The 26358-nt window shown below is 39.2% G+C and overlaps 2 protein-coding genes across 9 annotated transcripts; one reads left to right on the forward strand and one right to left on the reverse strand.

Moving 5' to 3' along the window:
* The first annotated feature begins 1774 nt into the window (after positions 1-1774).
* Positions 1775-24146, forward strand: LOC139772345 (matrix metalloproteinase-14-like). Of its 8 annotated transcripts, none has more exons than XM_071705989.1 (11): positions 2653-2793; positions 8196-8348; positions 12273-12396; positions 14162-14269; positions 15968-16122; positions 16230-16532; positions 16635-16770; positions 16899-17035; positions 17228-17548; positions 17803-17995; positions 22136-24146. In XM_071705989.1, exons 2-11 carry the CDS (start codon positions 8340-8342, stop codon positions 22282-22284), a joined length of 1635 nt encoding a protein of 544 aa, XP_071562090.1. In that variant the 5' UTR covers positions 2653-2793; positions 8196-8339; the 3' UTR covers positions 22285-24146. The 8 variants fall into 8 exon arrangements, with proteins under 8 accessions (XP_071562088.1, XP_071562085.1, XP_071562089.1 ...); XM_071705990.1 differs by lacking the exon at positions 2653-2793 and adding an exon at positions 7620-8098; XM_071705987.1 differs by lacking the exon at positions 8196-8348 and having other exon boundaries at positions 1775-2793; positions 21744-22278.
* LOC139772348 (O-glucosyltransferase rumi homolog) lies at positions 24067-26234 on the reverse strand. The gene is made up of 6 exons (XM_071705999.1): positions 25976-26234; positions 25664-25835; positions 25330-25531; positions 24909-25187; positions 24584-24816; positions 24067-24486 (listed from the first exon to the last, which is right to left on the reverse strand). The coding sequence occupies exons 1-6, from the start codon at positions 26118-26120 to the stop codon at positions 24291-24293; spliced, it is 1227 nt and encodes a 408-aa protein (XP_071562100.1). The 5' UTR covers positions 26121-26234; the 3' UTR covers positions 24067-24290.
* Positions 26235-26358: the final 124 nt, after the last annotated feature.

The following is a 26358-nucleotide window of genomic DNA, read 5'->3' on the forward strand; positions in this document are numbered from 1 at the left end:
ATCTTCTAAGATGTACGAACGCTTAAGAGAGAAAGAGAGAGAAGTGTCTTTCTCTTTGCCATACATACAGGCCGCCATATTCCTAGATGTACGGAGTTGGGACTCATTAAAAACGTTCAGTGTCGATGCTGGGTATGGTTATACACTGTGGTCCTCTACTGTGTATGTGTAATACTTTGCTAAAGTCTCTCGATTTCAATTACAAATTATATACATTATCAGTATATATTGAAAGGTACTAAAGATGTCACGCATTTTATTCTTTGCTAACAATAAGATAAAAATAAAATTTTACGAAGCACCTTCTTAACATATTTTCCCGCATATTTTTTTATTTTGAAATCCAAATAAAATTCTTTCGTTCGCGTAAGATAAGAAATATTTACGGAATTGATAAAAGATTTTGAAATGATGATTACAGGTGAAATTCGCGGCGGGGAGAAAGAAACGAGAGATCTCCCACACGAATCAAGTAGGAAGAAAGAAGAATCAAAGGAAAAAAGAATGATAACTCTTTATTCATTTAAAGATGAAATGCAGAGCGACAATCGTGCGCATCAAAAAAGTCTGATGCTTACTCATTCGTTCAATGTACTGTTGTGAGCCATTTGCATTCAAGTTTTGTCTCCACGAGACTCGCGGTTTCAGTTAATATACATAAGTATCCTTTGTAATACCTACCGGTACGGATAACTAACAATAAGAAGGGAAGCATTTTGCTGTTACGATAGGCTGTTCGATTAATAAGTAGAGCATTTCTAAAAAAAAACATGTAATTATGGCGAATATGGACACCGTTTGTCAATTAATTTTACCGACATTTCTATTAATGCGAAATCTTACTACATATTAATTTATACGTAAAGAGATTTAAATAAACATTTTAAAATTTAAAATATAAACGTCGAATGTCAGAGCTAATGCAGACTCTTGTCTCCATGCCATTGAAAAATTACTTAAAATCTCGCGCGGCGCGGCGGTTCATCTACATATGAAATTCATGCATTAATCCCGACTTGGGATCGAGTCTGCGGTCGTCGGCATTGCTAAAGGAATTCTTGGGAATGGAGAGTAGCCTAAAACCCGAATGAGTCACAAAGTTACCCACGCAACCTCCCGGGATATAATTTCCTTCGTCACAATAGATATTGAAAAGAGGATCCTAATGTTTAAACATACTATCGGAATATCATGCAGAGTGCAAGATATCGCTCCATTATTCATCGACTTGGTGAATCGGTTCGCTGTCTCCTGGTGACTGAGGGAAAGATGGGAAAAGAGTAATAGCACCAGTACATATATATATAGTACATAGGTATCTTGCCCATTTTCGCAAACACGTCATTGGGACTCGATATTTACCACAATCATTTAATCGAAGATTTTTAAAGGGTCCATCAGCGAGAGGTATGTAATTAATGCGAGCCAAAGATCTTTCCTAACATCATCATCTAGAGTAGGAAAAAAAAAATGGAAAAAATGCGACCGTACGAGATGTTTTGTGTGTCAAATGGCAAGTAAGGGATGATTTCGGGCTATTCTGAGATCAGGAAACACGGGGAAGTTGGTAACTTTATCTTGAAACTTTATCCTTTGCACCCGATCTGACTAACTATCGCGCACGCGAAGGCAGCAGGCAGCAGCGCGCGCTGCAAGCTGCAACGCCTGCAACATGTACCTGCACGTGTAGGAGCGCCGTCAGCCGTCAGCCGTGGTGCGCGATTGGTGACCGTGGCCATCGCGGCTATGGTGGGAGATCTCGATAAAAGTCAGTGGCAGACTGATTACGATTCAGAGTAGCGGTGGACTCCGGATAGAGAGCGGCACCGCGTATCCGCGTGTTTTTGCACCGTTCCCATTCGGCTCTCCTCTCCTTTGACGTGGATCGCCAGCCTCCGTGATCCATCCTTGCTCGCTCCAACCTTTGTATCGTATCTCTCTCTTTATATCTTTGTCTTCCTTCGTTCCTCGATTTCGAGTTCATCGAAACGAATCTCTCTGCAAATCACGGAAGAACAGGGAGGTCTTTGTCGGACTGAAAATCGAACGAGGTGCATGTAAGGCGCGTACACACGAATACACGAATACGCGAGGAGTACGAAGGTTCACGTTTGAAGCAACAGAGCGAAAGAGCCCTGGGGCGAACCATCATTCAGCGAGGAAAACACCACGAGATCGATAGTGTTGTGGCAACCACGTTTAAGACCACCACCCTGCCAAGTGGTACTCTGTCGAGAACTACAGTGGAACTACGTGGAAACGGTTGAGATATCGAGAGTCGAGAGATATCGTTTCTTTCGCGAATAACAAAATTATAACGCGAGAAGTAACGCGTCGCGCGCGAGAACCCGATAGCTCGTATACGCGAGACGATTTCTCTAAACAAGAGGAGATAATTGAAATTGAAAGTACCTATCATCGTCTGACATCGTTCGACATCGTTCGACGTTGCGATTCTCAACGGCGACGGTACGACACGGGGTGTACCCTAGAGAAGCACGTGCAACGTGTGTATTCAGTGTTTTTCTGGGGGGGAGGGGGCACTGTAAAGAAGCGAGCACTGCGACGCTGTATAGAAAGTCGCGTTGATCCATTCCGTAGTCGAAATTCAGCTTAACGGAGACACGAGTTGGATCGGAAGGAGCGTCGGTCGAAAATATGACGAGGTGGATCGAGATTGTTTCACGACAGCGAAGAGTCGACGTCTACCTGATGGTGATAGCGTTCCTCGTTTTGTACACGGATATGGAAGCAGCACCGACCAATGTCGTCATCAGCGACACCACTGCCGCTGTAAGTAAATTAAAATAATTATTTTCTCGCATATGAAAAGAAAAGAGATGTATAAAATACACACAGATATATATATACACGTATATATACACACAACCGCGACTGTGAAAATGAAGTTACTTTATCGGTTCACTGCTGGCACAATTATATGACACCATGATGCAGCAATTTGTGATCGCGCGATGTAGCGAGTTTGCGCGCCGATATTCGGAAGAAAGGAAAAAATGGTCCGTGGAACTATGTAATCCTCACGATGCGTCACATATGAGTAATACAAGATCGCATTGCGCGTACGTGTATATTCACGTTAGAATGGTACGAGTAACATTCCAGGAAGGAAAAACGTTTATCTCTAAACTCTGAGGTGCGATTACATCGGCCACCCCAAACTGTCTTTGCGCCGTGCAATATCCTCGGTTTAATATTACAACGAATCGAGCATTTTGGAGGATCCTTTCGTTTTTCGTTTATACATTGTCACGCAAAAAGTCTAGCTCTGTGCATCTATATGCATAAGTATACAGCAAGCTCTGTATTAAGATTTTAAATTACACGCATTTAGCGATAACGAACTTAATTATCGGTTTAGGTAAACACACGGCCTATCACTTTGTGCTATCTGATGTTCTTGAACAGATAGAAACGCGCGCGCGATCCCTTGCATTTACTTATTCTCAATTCGACAATTGTCTTGGACGAATAATTGCGATTTGAAACTTTGAAATCACAAAGATTCGGGTTAATTTTTTAATTTAATTAATTAAGATGTATGTGTGTGTGTGTGTCCACGTGAATAATTAATAAGGAAAGCCAAGACTTTAACTTTTATACGTAAAAGAATAACAACGTTTAATAAATAATTTATACCACTGCGCTACGCGTCATCGCACGCTTGTTTACACAACCGTAGAAAAGTCATTTGCAATGTCAAACAGTAATTACTGTGTGGTATTGGTGAGTATGCATATTTAAGTAGAAAAAAATATATCGCCACGTGTGTCTGCAAAAATTATCACGATCATAAATAAAACTTAACACTTTCGAAACAAAAGTGTTTTCTCATCTATTTCAGTCGCTTCCATCGCTTCAAGTTTCTAGGATCGTAAGGTAATACGGTACGAGATTGGCAAAATTAATTTTTTCGCTGACTACCTGATGCTCCAATTTTCGGCAAGGTGCCAAGTCACCGAATCACGCGCGTACGTTTCTCTCGTTAAATTTTTAATTCTCGTTAAAATATACTAGGAAATTGTAAATAATGTATGTTCCTCAACACGGAAATACACTGTACAGAGATCGCGTATGTTGGCCTTTGTCACCGCGATCGTCATCGGATTCATAGTCTGAACACGGGCGTCATCAGCCATCATCGGAATAGTAACGACCCGATCATAGATATTCTCATCGTCGCGCTCGATCTAGCGATCATTCGCTCTTTTAAGCCAGCGGTATTTTGACATTTCTTCTTCCCGATTATATCGGATGTAAGATAAGAAGATAATTTTCGCTTAATTTGCCGAGAGAAATTACATTTGCGGTTTTAATGTCGTTGAAGCCTTCGGGGGGAACATTCTGCCATGGCATAAAATGAGTATACAATGAGTAGGTATACAGATAGCAAAAGATTGTCGTTGGACAAAAACATCGTGTCTGTAAGTTGAGTATTGTACTGTGGGGTAACAGGACTAACAGCTAACAGGATTTTCAATCGTGATCGCGAAGGCTTGGGCTCGAGTTTAAAGGTGAAATTTCATGGGCAGTGAAAAGCAGCAGCAGATCGTACTGATTGGCTATAAAATAGAGAAGTTCTAGAAACTCGAGAACTTCTCTATTTTGTAGCCAATCAGTACGATCTGCTGCTGCTTTTCACTGCCCATGAAATTTCACCTTTATACGACAATAAAATATTTTCGCGAATTTCGTCAAATAGGTACCGCGTGGACTCTCCAGCGCGGCGCGGGCGCGATGTTTCGATAGCTTTCAACGCATGAACAAAGCAAAGATGCGGCTCTTGCACAAGTCGGAACACGCTTGTTTGTTCTCAAGCACGAACGATATGTTAGCGATTAGCAGTGGGTCGAGTACACGTGGATGAGAAAGACAAAAAATCCAAGTATGCGATTAGTGACGCCATGCATCCGACAATTCCGACACACTCGCGGAGATGGATATATACCTGTCGATAAGACACGCGCCTTCAACAGTCAATGTCGTAGATGATAAAATTTGAACCGTTCCTCCTTATAATTGAATAATCGGTTTAAATCCTAAGACAATACATTTTAAAAGAAATATAGGAAGGTATAGACGGAAAAAAATTTATTCGAAAACTAACGAAAAGTATTTACATTAACGAAGCGATCGACCGCCAAAACTATCGGTCAAATTTAAAAGACGATAACGAGATATACATATATGTTGAAGATAAAAAAATATTTTTAGATTAATCGTTTGTGTGAAATAACGCGCGCGTGCGCGTGCGCGCGCGCGCTAATATGTAATCATCACGTGTCAAAGTGACTGTCTGATTTCTCGATGAAACCGCTGTTGCTATTTCCTCGAACGTGTCCGTGTAGTTTACGTAATAAACTCGACACGTGGAATCCGCACGTGCGTCGTTTGTTATGTTATGTAATACACGCTCCTAACAGTTACTCTAAAAATTGTTCCCGGTGCAACCTGTATCATGCCTACCTAACTTTTAATCTTAATTCGCTTAAATATCCGTCTTTTAAACGTCCTGTCGCGTCACCGTCGCGCGTCGTTGACATTACTGTCGCGATATCACGAACGCGTCTCAGTCGCATTTGTAAGACAACGCCCGAGTCCTCTGAGCGTTTCTTTTTCTTTTTATGCAAAACGCAATTCTAAAATTAACAATTGCACCGGCCTACGACTTATACGCATCAAGCATCAATTGACATTGACGCGATGTTGAAACTCGAAACTTTGGCTTATCGATAAAAAAAATAAGAAAAATTCGCATTCGTGTCATTTGCACCGCAACGATGACTCATATGACGTATAGACTTCAGTCGCGCGTTACTTGCACGAGCTGAACTATTTTACTTCCGTGCCTGTTGAATCAGCGATTTTTAAGAGCTTTTTTTTATGAATCACTCGCTTACCAATCTTGCCAATGTTCACAGATAAAACATTATTATCGAATTTTGCAAGCGTAAGTTTGTATATATATATATATGGAGGGGTAAACCCCCCCCCCACAGTGGTGTAAGTCAAATTTTTAAAAATATTTTCTCGTGTGCATAGATGCAATTTTATATATTGTACAGATTGCATCTATGCACACGAGAAAATATTTTTAAAAATTTGACTAACACCACTGTGGTTTTTACCCCTCCATATATATATATGTATATACACACATAGGCACCGACATTAATCAATTTCAATCTTTCATCAGGCAAGCTCCATACCTATATCTACAAAAGGTAATAACTTACGGGATTGGCGAAATAGTTGTAATAATATTCTACAATCTACTAATATCTAATATCAAAAAGCTACCAAATTATTCTGCAATCGCACAAATCGGTCAAATTAATTACTTTCCTATCGATGCAACGAGACGAAACAGCAAATAGATAAAATCACGAGGTAATAAGTGTCTCGCGTTTCGATTATTATTATTATTTATACTTGATTCACGATATCACTACAACATCGTTCAATGAGGATAATTGACACGTTAATTTAATGACTGAATACATTTGTTGTAAAAGTGGTATCGGTTTTTTTTAAATTTTCTAAAAGTAACATAGTTAATCGTGTATTTTCTACGTTAATTTCTCTCATTTATATTTGTTCTTCGAGTTTTGACTTATGCCACTTTTATAAAGGATAAAGGCTACCGTGAAGTTACACACTGAAAGGCATATTGTACAAAGCAGCGGTAGATCGGTGGATCGGTGGATGGTCAGAGAATTATCTTTTATATTCAAACAACGTTCGCGCGCGAGAGCAAAGGACGTGGAATACCGATGGCGTTTGCGTCGACAAAGACGTCGGCCTCTTCAAGGCCGGTGCGATTACTCGACACTTTTTTTATGTGCTCTTTCCTTTTATTTTATAATCAACAAACTTGAAAATCTTACAATCGGACAGTATTTGGCAGTCAAAGGAAAAATTGCTCTTTGTGCAGAATTATATCGATATATTTTTTGCATTCATGTTATCGTCATCGAATATACGCAATGTGAAAATTGTTGCGAAATTTTCGATTCAGAGACCTGAACAAGTTGGACAAGTAACAATTGCGTTTAAGTTTTTATATATATTGAACCTTCACTCGCTATCGTGAGAATTTTATACATATATAGAAGATTTGATTGGGAAGATAATACAAGAGATAGGAATTTTTTCAAAGATTTGGAACGTTCGGGAAATCCTGCACATGTGTCGAATTAAGATATGTATACAGTGTATGTATCACATTCGCGTATCAAATTCATAATGCTCTTATAAATGCAATAAAAGACGCGTTGTATTTTTTCACGTCGCGAGACAAAACTATAGCCTGTGCGCGCTAGTTAACCTTTTAAATTATCTTTTTGTCCACCAGACTCATGCTTTCATCGTTAGACGACCAGATATTGAACGTATTTCTACTCGACGAGTAGAAATCTTATCTGCACCATTCCATGCTTATATGAAGAAATAAGATATAACTTGCGAGATAATTAGGAATAGAGCTTGAGCAATTTAGAGATAGACAAAATATGCACACACACAAAACAGACATCATTACAAGGGTTAGAATTGTGTGTAATTTATATATTACAAGTTATCTGCGTTTAACTGACGAGGAAAAAAAATAAACTTTTATGGACGGTAAACCAGGTCGTTATCGTTGATAACGCGACAAGATAAAATACCGTGTACGCAGACTCGACTATTTAGACGCATTTCATACACGTATTAAATTCTCTCAGCCCTGGACAAGCCCAGCAAGTTGCGTGATGACTTCCGAAAACGAAACCGTGAGATAAAATTAATAACCATGCGACGACGATATTCATTACAATATTAATGATAATCGTAGAAAACAATTATAAAATTGATCGAATGCAATTTGTCGGCACGGTTAATATCGCGAACACGATTCTAACCAGTCAGTATTCGGAAGAGACATTACGTTCCGCTGAGATAGAGTTGCTCGAGTTTTCATTAGCATGAAACACTTGGCCTTTGCGGTATCCTGCTATCTACTAATCGTCCAAGTTGTACAATCGACGGTTGACCTAGATCCTAGATACCTACCATTATCTATTTTCGTCAGCATCAAGTAAATTTTCAATCTATTTTAAATATAAGAGAAATAACAGAATTATTGATGATTAATGACTTATAATTTGATAATCAGCATTTTTTCAACGTCTCAGATTAGATACCGCTTGGAGAGATTAGGTCGCACCGTTGCGATCTGCTGCAGAAGACAGTGATCACGATACGTCTGCAAGTAACACGAAATCTCAACGACCAAAAATTCAGGTCATGGAAACGAGCATTGTACTTCACACGTGCGTATGACACGAGTGAGTATAATTACGTACGATAAGTCCGTTCGTCACTCCAAGAGGATTAGTAGGTATATAAGGATACGGAAGAAGAGAGATATAAAAGATTTCTTCTCCATATATTGAATTACATTATTGTCTTCACGATTGTCTTCGATGACAAACGTATAGACGACAGTATCCAAATCCACAAGATCAATAGCATAGCACTTTTGGCGCAGACTGTACTTTTGAAAGAATATTATCGTGGATATTTACGTCATACCTTGAACGACGGATTCAAGGTAACCCGGATATAAAACATTTCGTGTCTAACGTGAGTTCCGCTGTATAATTACGGCGGCAACGACATACAAAAATTACAAGTTTTACGAGCATGAGATTTCTGAGATTTCTCGACGAGAAATGCATATGATGATAAAGAATTTCTCTATCATACCAAATTCGTTGTGTTAATTCACAGATAATGACACGAGGATATTTTAAAAAATTCATACAGCATTCGGTGACGTAATTAAATGATGGAGATTCAATCGGTTTTAAGAAGATATGGGGATGATATAACTATAGAAAGGAATGAAAGAGAAAATAATGAGTTTCTGCCAATCGCGTCCGCAGACGGAATAATTATTTTTCAGAGATACATTTTATCTCCGTCGCGAAGGAAATTCTTATAAGTTTCCTCTTGTGTGCGCGCGCGGGCGTGTAAAAAGAGGAGAAAAACTCAAAATAAAATTAAACTTGATAGATAATTCCGCGTGTAGGCGGTTCGTCTTTTTGTGTGATGATACATGCTGTGGAAAGATCTACTCTGTGCACTCAGCAGATCATTCTGATGCGATTCATGCACGGTCATAAAATATAATTGTACCCAAGGTTTCAAGTTTCAACCAATGTATTGTGCATCTTTCCGCGCGTACATTTCCGGTTACACAAGGAACATCCGGATAATCATCGCGTGTATGTGCCTTCCGTGCCCCAGAGGCCTATAATTGTGTCTTCTTTATGTTTAGTTACCAAACCGCTACAATTTATTCAAAATGCAACGATTAATATTTGAATATTTGACAATATAAATATAAATACAATATATATATATGTATAAAGGTGCGCGTAACCATTCTCATTCATCTTTAACATCCGTATATTTTGCGAGCGCGCGCGCGTGCTAGCGACAATAGATGTGTTAATCATCTCAGTGTACTTCACCCACTCGCAATTAATTGAAGACAATCGCTGCCAATGCCCGCCGATCGATGATCAGCATCCATTAGACTAGACCTTGAATTCCAGCGACACCTCTACCTCTACCTCTACCTCTACCTTTACCGCGCCGTGCAATGCTGACAATGAATCAAGTCATGATCGGATACGTGGAAAACCACTTGGCTGATTCAGTCGCGCCGTAGAGCCGTACAGCGTATACGTTGATTCTACAGGTATAATATATATGTATACGAAAACGCAAAGAGAGACACACACACGCACGCATACACACATATATGTATAATATGCGCAGAGAGGGGGGAGGGGGAAGTAGAAAGGGAACCATTCCCGCGTGACACATGCACGCGTGGGTACGGACGCACTCCACTTACGTTCATTCATAAAAATCTCAACCTTTGCGGAAGCTGACTCGTCTAGAGCATATTACGAAACTTGTGTGATTCGTAGGAGCACTGACTCATTCTCATTCATTCGACCGGAAGAAAGTGTGATGGCCACAAAATTAAATGTTAATATTTAACCTGGTGAAGATACCACCCAGTCTTACGAAAGTAAGTTCTTATCAACGAGATATGGTTCTGGAAATTCCATAGTTACACACACACACACACACACACACGCGCGCGCGCGTTATTCCCTTACGCTGCATTTGGTAACGGAATTTTGTTAAAGAAAAAACAACATCGGAAAATTATAATCTGCGATATAACGATTATTGTATTTATAACACAACGAAAACAGTTTCTTTTTTATTAATTTCAAAATACATATATTTGTGAGTTTAATTTTTGTCTTAACAAAATATGAATCAGCGACCCAAGGCTACGCTCAGAAACTTTGCACTGTCATCAAGGGATGCATCGGATTACCACTGCGAAAGCATCCGAATGAATATACCCTTTATGTGGCCCCCCCCCCCGCAACGGCATGATTCACGCCATAACTTCGCAATTACACTACAGATGACCTTGTTGCCGATCCAATTTACAGAATAACAAAGTGCGATCGTTTCATTTTTAAATCTGTATGTATGTAAATATCACGCAAGAAAGAGAAATCGTAATTTTGACATATTATCTTTCCTTAAAGAATCTCCGCGTGTGGTGATTCTGAAATACAATAAAATAAGTATATTTTCAACAATACACGAGGCAAATAACATGGAATATAAAAAGATGAGTAAATGTAAATCGCCCGTCTTCTTTTGCGTGGTTCAGCAACGAATACGTGATATTTTGACGTTCGTCGTGCGATTCATAGAATATTAATGAGGACATAAGTGTGCGTAAGTGTCGTTAAATAACAGTAAATCCCGCTGTCGGTTAGGTCAGTCTCCTCGTTCAGTCCGCGCTGCTTGTTGCCTAATCCGCCTAAATCTAAGAACATGAGTACTTTGGTAATTCTCGCGTGACTTACATCTGACTTATATATACTTACTATTTTGCGCAATAATAATGTAATTTACGACAAATTGCCGGATTCTTTGCTCGAGTCCTCGATACCATCCCTTATAAATATAAATAGTTGTCAAGTTTCAATATCTCGTCTCTCTCTCTCTCTCTCTCTCTCTCTCTCTCTCTCTCTCTCTCTCTCTCTCTCTCTCTCTCTCTCTCTCTCTCTCATTTTATTCAAATTTGACATTATTCGAATTATCGAATATACTTTCTTTATGCTAAACATATCGAGTTTAGCCGTGATATAAAGTATAAACGCGGATTAGGAATACGCGTACGTTCGTGTGGCGAGCCGCCGCGCGGGTAGGAACAAAATCAATACGGAGGTAGCTCCGAAAGAATGCACGCGACAGCAAATCGATCGGCTAACTCTCCACGCAACGGTATTATCCTACTGGCTAGCATATTAGAAACGCGCGTGCTCGTCAAGATGGCTATTTTACGCGAATCTAGAACGCGCGCGAGAGAAGCAGACAGCGCTTTCCGTGCCCGATATGAAGGGATGAGTCATTCTCTTAAGGAGGTAATCTGTACTTCGAACGTAACGTCATCCGAATTGGCTCTAATGACGATCTTGTGCGGGTCATATCATTCTTGCGACACGCGCTTCTTCTCGCGAGAAAAGAGCACGTCTCGTGTAACATCGGATCGGTAATACTTTAGTTTGTGGATTAGAAATATGTCACGTACGATTGGCATTCGCACGTTGTAAGCGCGGAACGATAAGCGACGCGTGTATTGGCAAAAATCGCCGAAGGCTTCAACGCGATCTGTGTATGACTGCAATGAACGACGATGTAACGATACAGCTGTAACACGTGCAGAGATTTCCCACCTGCATATAATCGCAATTACAATTATATAATTGTACAACGCAAACGATATCGAAAGAAGAGCGACCAGCCCGAAGGCGTTGGCAAATTTACACGCGGATTAACCAATAAGTTCCCCCTATCTTTATTAGTTATTCACTTTCGAAAAACAAAGCTCGTAAAATGTCACAATGTTACGTTATATTACACCGAACTTAAAGGCCGATTCTTTGCGAAATGCGTTAATTTCTGCCTGCGCGATTTCGCGATACAGTATAATATACCTTTATCTCGAGACTCGAGAGAGTCAACTAAGAAATATCGATATACGTACACTTTGATCGCCGAAATACTGGGGAAAGTTGAACGATACCTACGTAGATATACATACATTGTTACATTAATGAATTCAAGAAAGGTGTGTTAAAGAGCGTATTTAAATATTACAGAATTATCTGGCGCAATATGGATATTTACCGCCGACAAATCCGGAAAGTGGTGCTTTTTTAAGCGAGGATAAGCTGACGGCAGCGATTGAAGAATTCCAGGCGTTTGCCGGTCTTAACATAACAGGTATGTTAAATTTCATCTACTTGTCTAAATTTATATATTCTTAAACATTGACGTATTTGTATTATTATTATATACCATCATATACCGTTTACGCATGTATATCACAAGCACGTATGTATAACGTATAGGATGTACTTGAGTTTTTTATCTATTATCGAGTCTCAGCAGACGCATTGGTATTGGTGATTCATGCGGAAAATTACGGAGAAGATGCGTTTACTCGATGCTACATGCTTGTGCACCTCGTGTGATTCAAGAAAAGAAAAGAAAAGAGGAAAAACATCAAGTTTTATACATATATACGTGTCTCTTTATGTACATGTCAAACTGCTTGAGGACTGAGGAGCGATAACAAAACCCTGTTCCCCGTTACGGGCCTTTCCCCTCTTTCTCCTGTTGATTTAGACCGTTAATGATAATGAACAGCGATGATTCAGGATTCGATGAAACTCATCGCGACCGAACTCAACCTGACGCTTCAAGCAATGAGTCATTACTATAGCGAGTGCAACAGTCCCATCGTTTCTGCGAGCGATCATTTTGGGAAATACTTATATCATATGAGAAATATCGATCGAGAAATATATGAAAAATACGCGACAAGTCTTAAAACGTCCAAAAACTGCGTTGCAACTGCGATTAATAATACAGACCGAATAAAACTTTTCAAAGAGATGGAATGGAATGGAAAAGATGAAGAATGTGAGAACGCGAGCAAGCTTCGTCGGTCATTATAGACATTATAGTGGTACAGTGGTGCTATACGAGAGTCCATGACAGGGCGAAATACAAGCAATGGAGTCCAATAAAAACCGAAGGTGAACGGAAGAGTGACCTAACTGTAAAATTGTAGGCCATCGGTGACGGCATTATCCGAGATGAAGCGCGTTTATCGGCCATAATCTACTAGTCGCCGCGTCGCGCGTTGCCCGCGCCCGTGTTGACGCGTTTATAGCTGCTAATAAATGTAACTCTTAAAATAAGTAAAGAGAAGTACAACGAAAACGTATACAGAAATTACGTTATTTTCACTTTAAAATTTTGACATTATTTTTTCCGTATAACTATCATCAGAACTAACACGATTCGGCTGCGTTCGTCACTTTCCTTTCCAAGACCTTTTGCTTTGCACGATAGAGGAAAGATGTTCGGAATATATGTTAAAATGTAAAACAGTGCATTTATTTAAAATTAATTTTAATAATTTAAAAAAAAGAAAACTACCCCAATATGAAAAGCGACAACGTTGAAACTGTTGAAAGTTTCATCAGAGTTATTTCGTAATAAGTATAGGATACGTTTATCGCAAAATTGAGGTCCGAAAAGACACTATCTTTGTCGCATATCGCGCCCAGGCGAAAAAATACAATCTTTGCGCCAGATTGCAACGATGGATCCGTAAATGTCGCGTTCGAGTCGCGTGACCACGCTGCGAAACTATACTAACTGATAGCGCGTATGCACGAGTACTCCCGCGAACTATACATGCATATTGTGCATACATGATGCATGAGAAATTAATACGTGCACAGGGTGCGAGAAATATATGCGTAATGTGTCCGGCACGAAAATCCGCGGGCATTTAATTATTTTTATCACGCGATTCTCGTACACAGAAGACGATGATAGGACTGATAGGAGGCGGCAAAACGTGAGATATCGATTTTCGTGAAGAGCAACGTGTCTCATCTCTTCGGTTCTACGGGAATAAACAACGGGAATAAATAATAATCCTCAAATTTATCTCGATATTTTTTAATTTCAGGTGAATTGAATGAAGAGACCGTTAAGCTTATGGCTACACCAAGATGCGGTGTTAAAGATAAAGTTGGACCAGCTGCCGATGGAAGATCGAAGAGATACGCTCTTCAAGGTGAGCAAAACTGTCGATATTTATAAAGCTTGATCGAGAGATCAATAGATTTCGTCACTTTGCGCGACTAATCGGTAATTGACAAATTTAAGAAAGTTTAATGCAATCGAGAGTGTAGACGTAATCGCGCGAGGCGTGACACAACTTTACGTTTGATCGATCGCGCGGTCGCCGATTATCTAATCATTCTAATCGATCCGCATCGACGAACCGTCGAAACCGTCCCTATTGAAACTCGTGGAAAGTCTACATAAAATACATTATCGCGTAAAACAGAAAGGGTTGGCTATTATATATATTAATAATAGCCGCAGTCACGAAATAACGAAATAACGAGAGGAATGAAAGGTTACGCGTATAGAGATACGTAAATTAATTATTTAACGCATTACAGGCCTTTACAGGGTCTTTGGTCTTTTTACAATAAATAATGAACGTATTCCGCGCCGTTTCTGTTGTCTGGCTACCACTACGTGGTACTAGAGTCGTTGATATGGAGTCAGTCACCCTAAACGAGTCACGTGGATTTATATCTATATCGCGATAACATGTCTGTCGGATGTGCCAAATGCATTCTAAATCAGCCACGTGAATTCGTTCGAATCAACTGTTGCATTCGCAATTTTCGCATCTATACTAAATTCACTTTGCGAGATCTAATGATTCTAACGCAAAATAGATAGAGCGACGATCGGTTAACGGTTAACGAATCGACAAGATCCTCTTTCGATTCTTAAAAATATTTTGTATTCAAATACATATGTAACGGGCGCGTACATGTATATTTCTTTGGTAGGTATATTTACAACCGACGAGATATTTATTTACATTTATATGCGATGAAGCGTCTCGCTAAAAAACGCTCGATACTTAAACGCTCGTTGACTCGTCCACGTCAGTCCTTTCAATCCTTTCGGTCACGTTGTATTGAAAATAAAAAACAGAGTGGGCGAAAGCCCAAAGGGGCAAAGACATTCTTACGCGTGACTATCGACGGAATAATAAAGCGATCGCAGCTTCACGCGGGCTAACCGTGACTTTGAACCCAAGCACGTGCGCTTCATGTTTCAGTGAACTCTTGGTGCTAAGTTCGGCCATGCGTGCATCCTACGGAATGTCAGTCGCACAAAATTCGACACACTCGGTGATAATCCAATATAACTATACGCTACACAGTTACAGTTCCTCATTTTGCTCATTCGGATCTCGCATATATATGTGTATATATATATACATATATATATAGTGAACGGATCGAATGGATCGTTGCGTAAGAGTCGTACTTACTCGAGATGCGCGCAACCGTTGCATAAATCGTAGCTGTGTAACCGTAATGAGCACGTAACACGCGAGTCGCGATTTTCATCCTTACGAGTAATAAACAATTTACGCGCCATGATACAATGACGACGCAACAGTGTATACGTAGAGTCGCCACATCGGGGAACAAATATAACAATATATCGGAAGTTCGGAACATGACGCGCGTATCGCAGCCGGATTCCTATATGCGTAGATCCTCGCGTTGCGTTGGTGCGTAACGGACTTACGTGCACACGTTAATAGCCGCGGAAAAAGAACAGCTTGTGCGTGCGTGCGAACGAGGCTGCATCGCGATATTTTTTAAACAAGACAAATATTCCCTCGCTCTTTTCCATGCGCGCCTGAGTACGTACGTATTAAAACGCTTTATCGTAGGATCTAGATGGCGTACGAAGAACCTGACGTACAAAATTAGCAAGTATCCAACTGGTCTGAACAAACAGGAAGTGGATAAAGAAGTCGCGAACGCATTCAGCGTTTGGTCGGGTGAAACTGATCTGACATTTACCCGCAAAACAGGACATGAAAATGTAAGGGGCTCATACAATCGAGATACATATATAAATATCCACTTACTCATGTCATCACTCGACGCGGGTAATATTTTCTAAGAAAAGGTGTATTAATTCGCGTTTAGGTTCACATCGAAATCAGATTCGAGGTAGGCGAGCACGGCGACGGTGATCCTTTCGATGGACCTGGCGGCACCTTGGCGCACGCGTATTTTCCCGTGTACGGTGGTGATGCTCACTTCGACGACTCTGAACGATGGACCATCAAAAGCTATCGCGGTACCAATCTCTTTCAAGTCGCGGCTCATGAATTCGGGCACTCGCTCGGCTTAAGTCACAGCGATGTCAAGAGTGCCCTGATGGCACCTTTTTACCGCGGCTACGATCCACACTTTATCCTGGATCAGGACGATACCAGCGCGATTCAGGTACGCCCGTTAGACGACCGAAATCTCCTATTATGAGTTACATTCGTGGATGCATGGATGATGTAGCGTGCTTCTCGAATAGCGATACGAAATTCATTTCAGGCTCTATACGGAACGAAGAGCACGTCGCGAGGCTCGCGACCTTTGCCGCCTGCCGAAGAAGATCCTGAACTGTGTAAAGATCCCAAGATCGACGCGATGTTCAACACAAAAGACGGCGAGATAATTGCGTTCAAGGGTACGTATCACCAGTTGTAATCTTTCATTAGTGTTTAGCGTTTGGATTCTCTAGCAAAGAGATGCCGCGCGCGCGCGCGAGACTAGCAAAGAGACGAGAATGCTGATATACTACTGTGGAATTTCCAGGAAAATATTACTGGAAATTAACGGACAACGGTGTGGCTAGCGGCTATCCTAGACGTATTAGCAGCACGTGGAAGGAGCTTCCGTCAAATATAGACGCTGCATTTACATACAGGAATGGCAAGACTTACTTCTTCAAGGTAACCGTTCATCTGACCACAACTTTCCCTGGCAATGAGTGAGATCCAAAATTGATTTCGTTTTTCTTTCTTCGCCAGACTAAATATGTATTATATGTACATATATATAAATATATCGCTGCAATGTATTGTAATTCAATATGCAGATTTCATTCGCTACAACTAACCCTATTTACAATTATTTTGCCTCAGGGCACGCAATACTGGAGGTATATTAATACGACCATAGACGGTGACTATCCGAAGGAAATTAGCGATGGTTTCACCGGTATTCCCGATAACATCGATGCGGCTACCGTATGGACTGGAAACGGCAAGATTTACTTCTACAAAGGCGCGAAATTCTGGCGCTTTGATCCAGCGTCGAAGCCACCGGTGAGAAGTAACTATCCTAAGCTCATTCAAAATTGGGAAGGCATACCGAATCACGTCAACGCAGCAGTGACCTACAAGGGCTACACGTACTTCTTTCAAGATAACGCCTACTATCGATTCAACGACCGAATGTTCAAGGCAAGTACGATTTGGATTTTTAATTAATTTTTTCTTTTATATTTCGATCGATAAATAACGGCTGGAAAATAACATCGAGCTTACGTAATAACACGCGCGCGCGCCTCTTCTTGCTCTCTTTCTCTCCCGTCCTGTGTTACGTCCCAAATTACGGAACGTGTCTCGTTACATAGAGAGTTTCCTATAGAGAAATAAAGATTCTATAAAAATATCATATTATATGAAAAAAAAAAATCATCTCTTGGATTTGTCAGGTGGACGACGCTAATCCCGCCTTTCCAAGATCGACAGCGTACTGGTGGTTCGGGTGCAAGTCCGCTAACAGAGGGACACTAGGTAATGATCACTGGCCATTCGCATTTGCCAGTAACCTGGACGTGGCTGATACTGATACACACGACGATTACGGTAGTCTTGACAGCGTTGGCGACATCATTCTAGACGCAGGTACAAAATCTTTATCGAATCCTGCCTCGCCTCGAAAAATCTTGAACATGTCCATTGTCCGCGACAACCCAGTCCGCGCTTATCTCAAATCGAATATCTCTTGAAATGGATATATCTCGAAGAATAGCTTTCGGTTCTTCAACCAATTCATAAAGTTAATTTCTCTGTTACCTAATAGCTCTCGGTTCTTCAACTAATTCATAAAGTTAATTTCTCTGTTGCCTTTTCGTATATCTTATCACAGATTTTATTCTTCGTCTTTTATCGACGTGTGCGTTGGGCGTAATTATTGTTACTATACTTATTAATTGTTGTTAATATACCGTCATACATAATAAGAATGTTCCAAGAACAACGAGATGAATAAGTTTCCGCGAAGCCTCATAAATTGCACTTCAAATTAATGCCCCGGAGAATCGCAACAGTGGATACCTAGTAGTCTGCTTCGTTCGTTCCAATTCGTTGAAAATAATTAACGTGGAAACAAATAATCCCCTTGGTACGGAGGCAGGCAGGAAGCGCGATATTAAAAAATTTGGTGTTTCGTATACCTGGCTACTACGATACTAAGGCTACATCAAAGGCGCAAAAAGACACGTGCACGCAATACTTTAAAATAAAGAGAGAGAGAGAGGGGGGGGGATCAGGTTTAATTACTATCTCTCTCTCTCTCTCTCTCTCTCTCTCAATACCTAGTACAAAGTTCAGATACAATATTATGTTAGAATAAACTGGTAGGTTCAAACTAGAATGTTGTAACGTTGTCCCGAGATATTACGAGATATTACATGACGATTCGAAGTGACTCTTTTGTATCTCGTGCGTTTTATCGAGTCACAGATCGCTAAAATCGGATGTGACGCAACGCTTATGCTCGCTGGATAACGAAATGTATTTTAAACATACCAAACGTATCATAATTCAAGCTCTATATATTTACACGGAAGTTACGAAATTAGGTAAGTGAAACATGAGAAAATAAAGTAATGCTTGCACGATTAGTCTACGCGCGTAAAAATATTAATGGCATTATTTTGGTTGGCAACTGTTCTATGCCTATTCCCATCACTAACCAAGCGTACTCGAAATTGAAAAGTATAAATAATCACTTAATTAATCGATTAATTATAGTTTTGCGTTTTATAAAGCTAAATTAACATTTAGCTTTATAACACATAAAACTTTAATTTATTATAATACATTATAACGTTATCATTCGTTAATTGTTAACATTGTCCATAATTTTAATCGCATATATCATATATAATCGTTATTTAGTCTCGTCCCATCCCGTAATACAGATTCGCGAATCCAAGATTTTTTGTTTTGAATTCGTCAACATCATTTCATGGCTTACATCGATTCTTTATCACAAAGATTTACGAAGAAAAATTTTAATTAGTATAATTTCACATACCGTTGATAATTTTGCTGTACGGAGTGTACGCTAAAGCCCAGAGTATTTATTAGCCAGGCGACGGATAAAAACACTAAGTATTTGATTTCTGAGAATACCGACGGACTTCGAAAACTAAATGGTGATCGTGCGAAAGGTCGCAGTATATCATCGTCGCCGCATCCAGTTTGACAAGACACGAGTAAATATATTCTAGAAATAAGAGACATTTTTTACGTTCTCTCTCTCTCTCTTTCTCTCTCACTCTTTCTCTTTTGTTCTTATTTCGCTTACACGGACGGCTTTCATTCGTTAGCACATTACGATTATGGTTTCGCGTACTATTTATTCGCTGCCTCTTTTGTTTCCTTACACGCGTACTCTATCTCTATTTTCGTTCCTTCACAGAGTGTGAGACTTTTATTATTATTAGTAGATAAAAAATATCACTTGTGTATAAAGCATGAATCTTTCTCCGTATGTTGCATCATCGATCATAACTTAAATGACACACGTCAAATAATAATAGATAACACCAAAATTACACGTCTCATCAATCAACACGCACCATACCAACTTGTTCTAAAATCCATGCACGTGAGAGCACACGCGTGCACCTGCACACGAGCGTGAAACAGGGATGAGGTGCATGAGTCACTGGTCACTGCCGTTGGCAGTTGCGTTGTTTGGAACTTAATCTAGCATAAAAGCGTGTTTTCGACTTGCTCCTTCTCTCTAACAATACGTCGACTCTTACGGTCTTACGGGGAAATCCTTGTTCCTTCCAATTCTGATTTTCACACACACACACACACACACACACACACACACACACACACACACACACACACACACACACACACACACACACACACACACACACACACATTTATTCGTTCCTTTCTTCCTATCATTCGTTTTCCGGATTAAAAGATATCTTTACCCGCAAATAGTCTTTTAGGCCGATATTCATAATCAGATTTTATATATATATATAAGATTGTCTTAAGTTCATCTTTAGATACTCCGTAGCCAATGAAACAATGCAGTAGGATCTAAAGATAAACTTATTAAGACAACCTTAAATATAAGATTTGACTATGATACCGGCCTTACACGCACGCCTCGCTGCACAAGTACTTAATCTCAGGTATTCGTCGTGCCCGTTGAAAATTAATATTTTGGAAACGTACGTAATGTGTGGTTTGCAATCGCGACACGCACTAGCCTTAAATCTTTCCCTCTGACATTTCTTCGGGCCATAATCCAAATTAATGGGATTTTATGAGAAAATAATGCACTCTCTTGTGACTCTTAAATACTCAATCTAATTATAAGTTTCCCTATTTCTCTCTGTGTTCTTTCTCCGTGCTCTATTTTTTTACGACGCGTACGAATCTATGAGAGGAGTAAGAAAATATTTGTTTGATGTGTTTGTGAGATACTTTTTACTTTTAATTTAACTATACGTTTCGATTCTAATGCAGTTATATAAATTTGTTTTGCAAAGTAAATATAGGTAGTAAAATAAAAATAGTACAAAATAAATATATAATTTTATATAGTTATAGTCTTCCTAGCTGCCAATGTGCCACAGATTTTTTAAATATGGGCCCGTAAATTGCTTTCGAACGAGAATGGTCACGAGATAGAAGATAGAAGACAGAGAGCTTAAATTTGTAAGATTTAATTTAATGAAGATTCGCGTCTCATTACTTGAAGATTCGACATACTCTCATTACTTCTGTACTATGTCTAGCATGGGGATCTTTAACACACAACACACAAACACAAACACACACACACACACGCACGCACGCACACTTAATTACTTACTATTACAATAATAAGTAATTCATATGTTGACATTCTCGTGTATTTGGTGCTTGCCAAATAAATGCTGAAATGGCTTGCCCTCGCAACAATCGTCGGCTTCAAATTTGACGTAGCCTGCGAATAAAATATTGAATATAGTATAGTTAGAAATTTCAATTTCATAATCAGTTCGAAATCAGGCAGCCATATTAAGTCAATTAAACGTCGAATTCTTTATCCGTGATGTACAGAACCGATACACATAATACAATATACACATATGCTTAACTTGTCTGTCCGGTATAAAGAATTCAGGCGTGTTTTTAGAGTATATCTAATATAAATACAAAATAAAGATTCGGCATTTATGTGAGAATAGCACTAAATACTGAGCTGTGTACAGACAATAACGACGATGTCTGCTTACAAAAGATAGAAAAGAAAAGAAAACGTGAGAATTAAGGCGACTCACCTAACTCAGTGAGTCAATAAGATGATCCACCACCCGCATTAACCGGGAGCAATCACCTTTTCCAGACGACAACAATGTACATCCCGAATTCGGGAAAAAGTGAGCGGTCAAAGCGGCGCGACCCACGACCGATACACGTGCCAAATACCCCGATTATTTACGCGCGGAAAAAGCAAATAAAGTTCCAAACAGCGGCAACTGGTAAACGTCAAACGTCAAACGTCAACCGTCAATCGTCAATCGTCAATCGTCAACCGGCAACGGCGGCGAGAGCGAGGGGCGAGGGCTAACGGCCGACGTGACATCTCTGTGGCGTGCGACACTCCGCGGCCCGGCCCGCGCGGCCCGCGCCCTGTTTCCTGTTTCACCTCAACTGTTTCGCGCTCTCGAGTGTGCGCATGCGCATGCGCGACGCGCGACATTACGCGCCACTACGATTCCAATTTGAATTCGACAGGAGGAACCGACGAGCTCGTCACATCATCGAATCACGATCACGGAAACTCTGGGGCATCCGCGAGTTTGTTACATCCGTCGGAAAGGACGTGGCAGCTTCTGCTCAGCATCGCGACAGGGATCATCGCGAGGTTCGTCGTGGCTACGTAAAGGCATATTCATGTCACCCCGATCGATTAATTATTTTCCTTTTCTACTGTGAACGTGTCTGTGATCGGCCGCTTCGAACGCCGATCCTGCCGATCAAAACCGTTCAACCATTGACGCGCGACGCAGCGTCTTCAGGAACCTGCCTGCGCTCCCGATAATTATATAATTTATAATAAATAGATAGCTAGGAAATTTTCGACGACCAATATTTTCGTCACAATTAAACTGTTGAGCCGCGTGCTTGCGCAAGAAGCGAAAGCGCAGCGCGGCTGTAGCACGTATTTTTGAATTTGCACACATTTTTTATAAATGCAAGCGCAAAAAAATATAAATATTATATGTGCGTGTGCGTGTATACATACACGCACACGCACACACACACACACACGCACGATACCATTATGCTATCTTTGAATGATGTTTCACGCGCAGTAACGTAACGTAGAACGTTTTACACTGCCTGTTTATTCGCGTGTCCATCATTTGCAAAGAACTTTAAACGTCAAAGGCACTTACTGATTCCTTGAGATCCGACCGTTCGATTAGATCGCGAAATGTATAAAGGATATTAGTAGGATATTGCGACATGACAACTAATAATTAACAAAGCAATAATCGGATTCTTTACTGACAATATTGTAAGTAAAAAATATGTATTTGTTGATTAATGAAAGTATTATATGTGAATATTATAGACTTTCCTATACTTATGTAATGTAAAAAATGCTACTATATTCTGTATAACACTAAGCAATTATAGCCTATATGTATATTATTTTTATTCAATGTCTTTTTGTTCAATTTCATTTGCATGCGCGAACCATTTATATGTATATAAATATCTAGTACTAGTATCATGCTGCGTTGCGATTATACTAAAGTGACTATTATCTAATGCGCAAGTGCCTTAGAAAATATTTTTGTAATTTATACAACTCTCTAAAAGGAATTGTAAATGCCAGGTCTGTTCAAGCGCAACTTTTTCTATACGTCGGCGTCGCTTCAAACCATACGTTTAATTTCGCTTCCATTATCGAGTATGTTTGAAGAGAATTCTTGTGTCGTTTTATATAAACATTTCTTTCTCGCGGTTTCTTCTAATGGTAGCCCCTGTTGTAGTTTTATACATAACTATATTATTACAACTGTATGCAAATTGTCAGACTGATCTCTGACATTAATGGTGCTGTATGTATGAGAATTTATACATCTATATAGTTGTTATGAATTAAGTACCCCTTTTTCTTTTCTAGATTTTACAAAATTAAAGTGCACTTTGACACGTGTTTAGCACAAAAACATACACCAATCTTTTTGGTAAGAAAAGAAAGATTATACACGTCAAAACTATCTTCGTTCAGTATTCCTGTGTTCAGTATTGACAAATGTTAAAACAGCTCTAATAATTGTGTATCTCATATATTTCCTTATATTTCAAAAAGTATCGTAATGTCTAATAATACGAATGTTTGACCAGTACTTAAATTGTTAAAAATTATACTTAGCCTTTAAGTATTATCAGAGTACAAGAAGAAAGGCTTTGTACTTTTCATCAGTATTCGTTGAATAAAAGAATTTCTGTACAACACGAAAATAACTTTTTTATTACACAATCTTGTTTTTAACTGGTTAAATGATTGGTTGTGTGTGTGTGTTGTTTAAGGCAGCTTGAACATTACCATCTAATGTACATAAATTTAATTGTGCAATGCCTTTCTTTGTGTTACTACTGACATTAGGGTATTAATAATTCATATTGAAACTTGCCACGCTATTGTGTCGTGCCTTGAACAAAATCTCTGTTGTATTATATTTTTCATCGTCATACAAATAATATTAATAAATACATATGTTTATTTTAATCATTTTTCAATGCATATTATTCGCTATATGCGTATTTTGCTTACACATTCCACACACACAGAAATACGTACCGATTTGTTATGTATTATCCAGGAAGTATCGCGCGATTCATTTAACGTACAAAATTATCACGACTATATTCACTATTCCTTTCTAATGTTTATGAGATCTTTCTTTAATACTGGTTCGTACACTACAAGTTTACTATAACTTTTAAGAAGTTGTTTCCAAAAATACGTAACATCTGACATTCGTAAATTATTCCATATAAAGTCTCTTCCGCGATGAGCAATCTTTTTTGATAGATCGTCATTGTTCCTTGCAAATTCAATCAAATCCCTGAAAAATATAACAAAACAAAATAGACCAGTCGATAGTTTAATTAAAGGCAAACATCAATAGCAACGTAGCAAGATTAGATGTCGAGTTATCTTACTCCAACTCTTTTTGATCTGCATTTTTAGGAACAGGTATGTAATGAATCCACGGTTTCATGGCATAATAATAAAATTCCATCCACTCGTCGCCGACATGAAAGACCAATGATCGGCATAAAAATAAATGTTTATATCGAAACGAAGCTGCCACACCTCGAAAATTGAATAAGTACTTATACGTACAATGCGATTCTAAAGATACCTCTGATGCTGGTGTTGCATGTAAAGTATCCTAAAATAAAGTTCAAATTTTCTTACATACATTCGCGTCGTAATATACATGTAGAATCCGCTAAAGCGATTCAGAAAAAAATATGACAATACCTCATTAGATTTCCATGCTTGATTTTTAGTATATTGAGCGTCTACTAAGTGAGGTTTATTACGACTTAATAAAATCAAGTTATCGCGTTCCGAATTCGTTCTTGACCCGCGAAAAAATCCTCTACTTTCTTTCTTTTCCCATGGAATTTCCAAACTCGCCTTGTTCAAAGATTTACGATGTTGATCCCATCTGCCAAGACCACGCGGATACAACGATATAGCTGGACCACCTTCCCAAAATGCCCATGCTGGATACATAATATCATAATATTGCGGTGTCTATAAATACATTTTGCAACCTGCATAGCTCTTATTAAATTCAACAAGCAAAACATAATTGCATCGATAAATGTACATGTTATAGTTATGTTATAGTTGTAATAAAAGTTTTAGAATTAGATAGAACGGAATTATCCCTCACCTTACTAAATGAAAAAATAGGCATGGCATTTCCAAAATATTCGCTGGACTGAGGATAATCTCTGGTATTTATAACTAAATCCATGTCGGACAAATTACCAACTATCTTTAATAAGAAATGTTCAATTCCAGCACATCTGGCTGGAAACATACAGTCTTTCTCTCTGTACAATTTACCTTTGATTATCTGGTAAAATGTACCCCTGCGGGGTTCAATTATCATTGAATTTAGAAGAATTTTAGTGGAGACAAAGGACAAAGGACAAAGGATACTAATATTAAGTCGCCGATACTTGATACTTGTGTGATAATAGTGATACCGGTGTGATAGATACCTAGTTCTGGCAGCTTCAATCATTTCTTCGCTTATACCCTTCTTTCTAAAAGGCCTTAGATCTCGCGCGATGACACCTTTGAAGCATTCGTGCTTCGTGTTATTGCATTCCTCGTGGTTTTGCTCTGCATTTTGAATCGCCACTAGATATTTCTCATATCTTTCATTTGTTTCTAAGAATAGGAACAGATAATATATTGAGGATTTTATAATAAATGACATCGTATATATCGCATCACAGAATCACTTGACATCCCAGATATATCCCAGAATTATCATAGTTAATTTTGACCTGAGGTTGTGCAAACGATACCTTTCACATACAATGATGATCTTGGATGGTCAATATTTTCATTTTCTTTACAGAATCTTGCGTCGTTATCTACCGAACAAAATTGCTCTTCGCATAGGCGACCGGCGAAAATGGTCAAAAATATGATGTAAATTAATGCCAACATGTTGTATCAACACAATTTGATTGTCCCAAGTCCCAAGTATGTACTTACGTATGGACAAACAACAAACACAATATTTGCGTAAGGTGGTTTTGTAGCTAGCGATATCTATGCGCGAAGAAAGCAACTAGAAATCACACGTCTGTTAGATAATGTAGAATATTGTAGAAATATCAGTTGTTGATAACGTTTGACAGTCTCACAAAAAAAAGGCCCTCTCACAATAAGTGGTCTGTTGACT

This window comes from Temnothorax nylanderi, unplaced genomic scaffold (assembly GCF_030848795.1).
Source record: "Temnothorax nylanderi isolate EJ_2023f unplaced genomic scaffold, tnyl_v1.0 TNYL_tig0048_pilon, whole genome shotgun sequence".
Lineage (NCBI taxonomy): Eukaryota > Metazoa > Arthropoda > Insecta > Hymenoptera > Formicidae > Temnothorax > Temnothorax nylanderi.

What these genes read in the sequence shown, in the direction of transcription:
- LOC139772345 (XM_071705984.1), top strand. Translation starts at nt 2,659, where the DNA reads ATGACGAGGTGGATCGAGATTGTTTCACGACAGCGAAGAGTCGACGTC. An exon ending in TGCCGGTCTTAACATAACAG is followed by an intron (nt 12,397 to 14,161) that starts GTATGTTAAATT and finishes TTTTAATTTCAG; the next exon opens with GTGAATTGAATGAAGAGACC. An exon ending in GCAAAACAGGACATGAAAAT is followed by an intron (nt 16,123 to 16,229) that starts GTAAGGGGCTCA and finishes ATTCGCGTTTAG; the next exon opens with GTTCACATCGAAATCAGATT.
- LOC139772348 (XM_071705999.1), bottom strand. Translation starts at nt 26,120, where the DNA reads ATGTTGGCATTAATTTACATCATATTTTTGACCATTTTCGCCGGTCGC. An exon ending in CTATTTTTTCATTTAGTAAG is followed by an intron (nt 25,188 to 25,329) that starts GTGAGGGATAAT and finishes ATGTATTTATAG; the next exon opens with ACACCGCAATATTATGATAT. An exon ending in GCAGATCAAAAAGAGTTGGA is followed by an intron (nt 24,487 to 24,583) that starts GTAAGATAACTC and finishes TATATTTTTCAG; the next exon opens with GGATTTGATTGAATTTGCAA.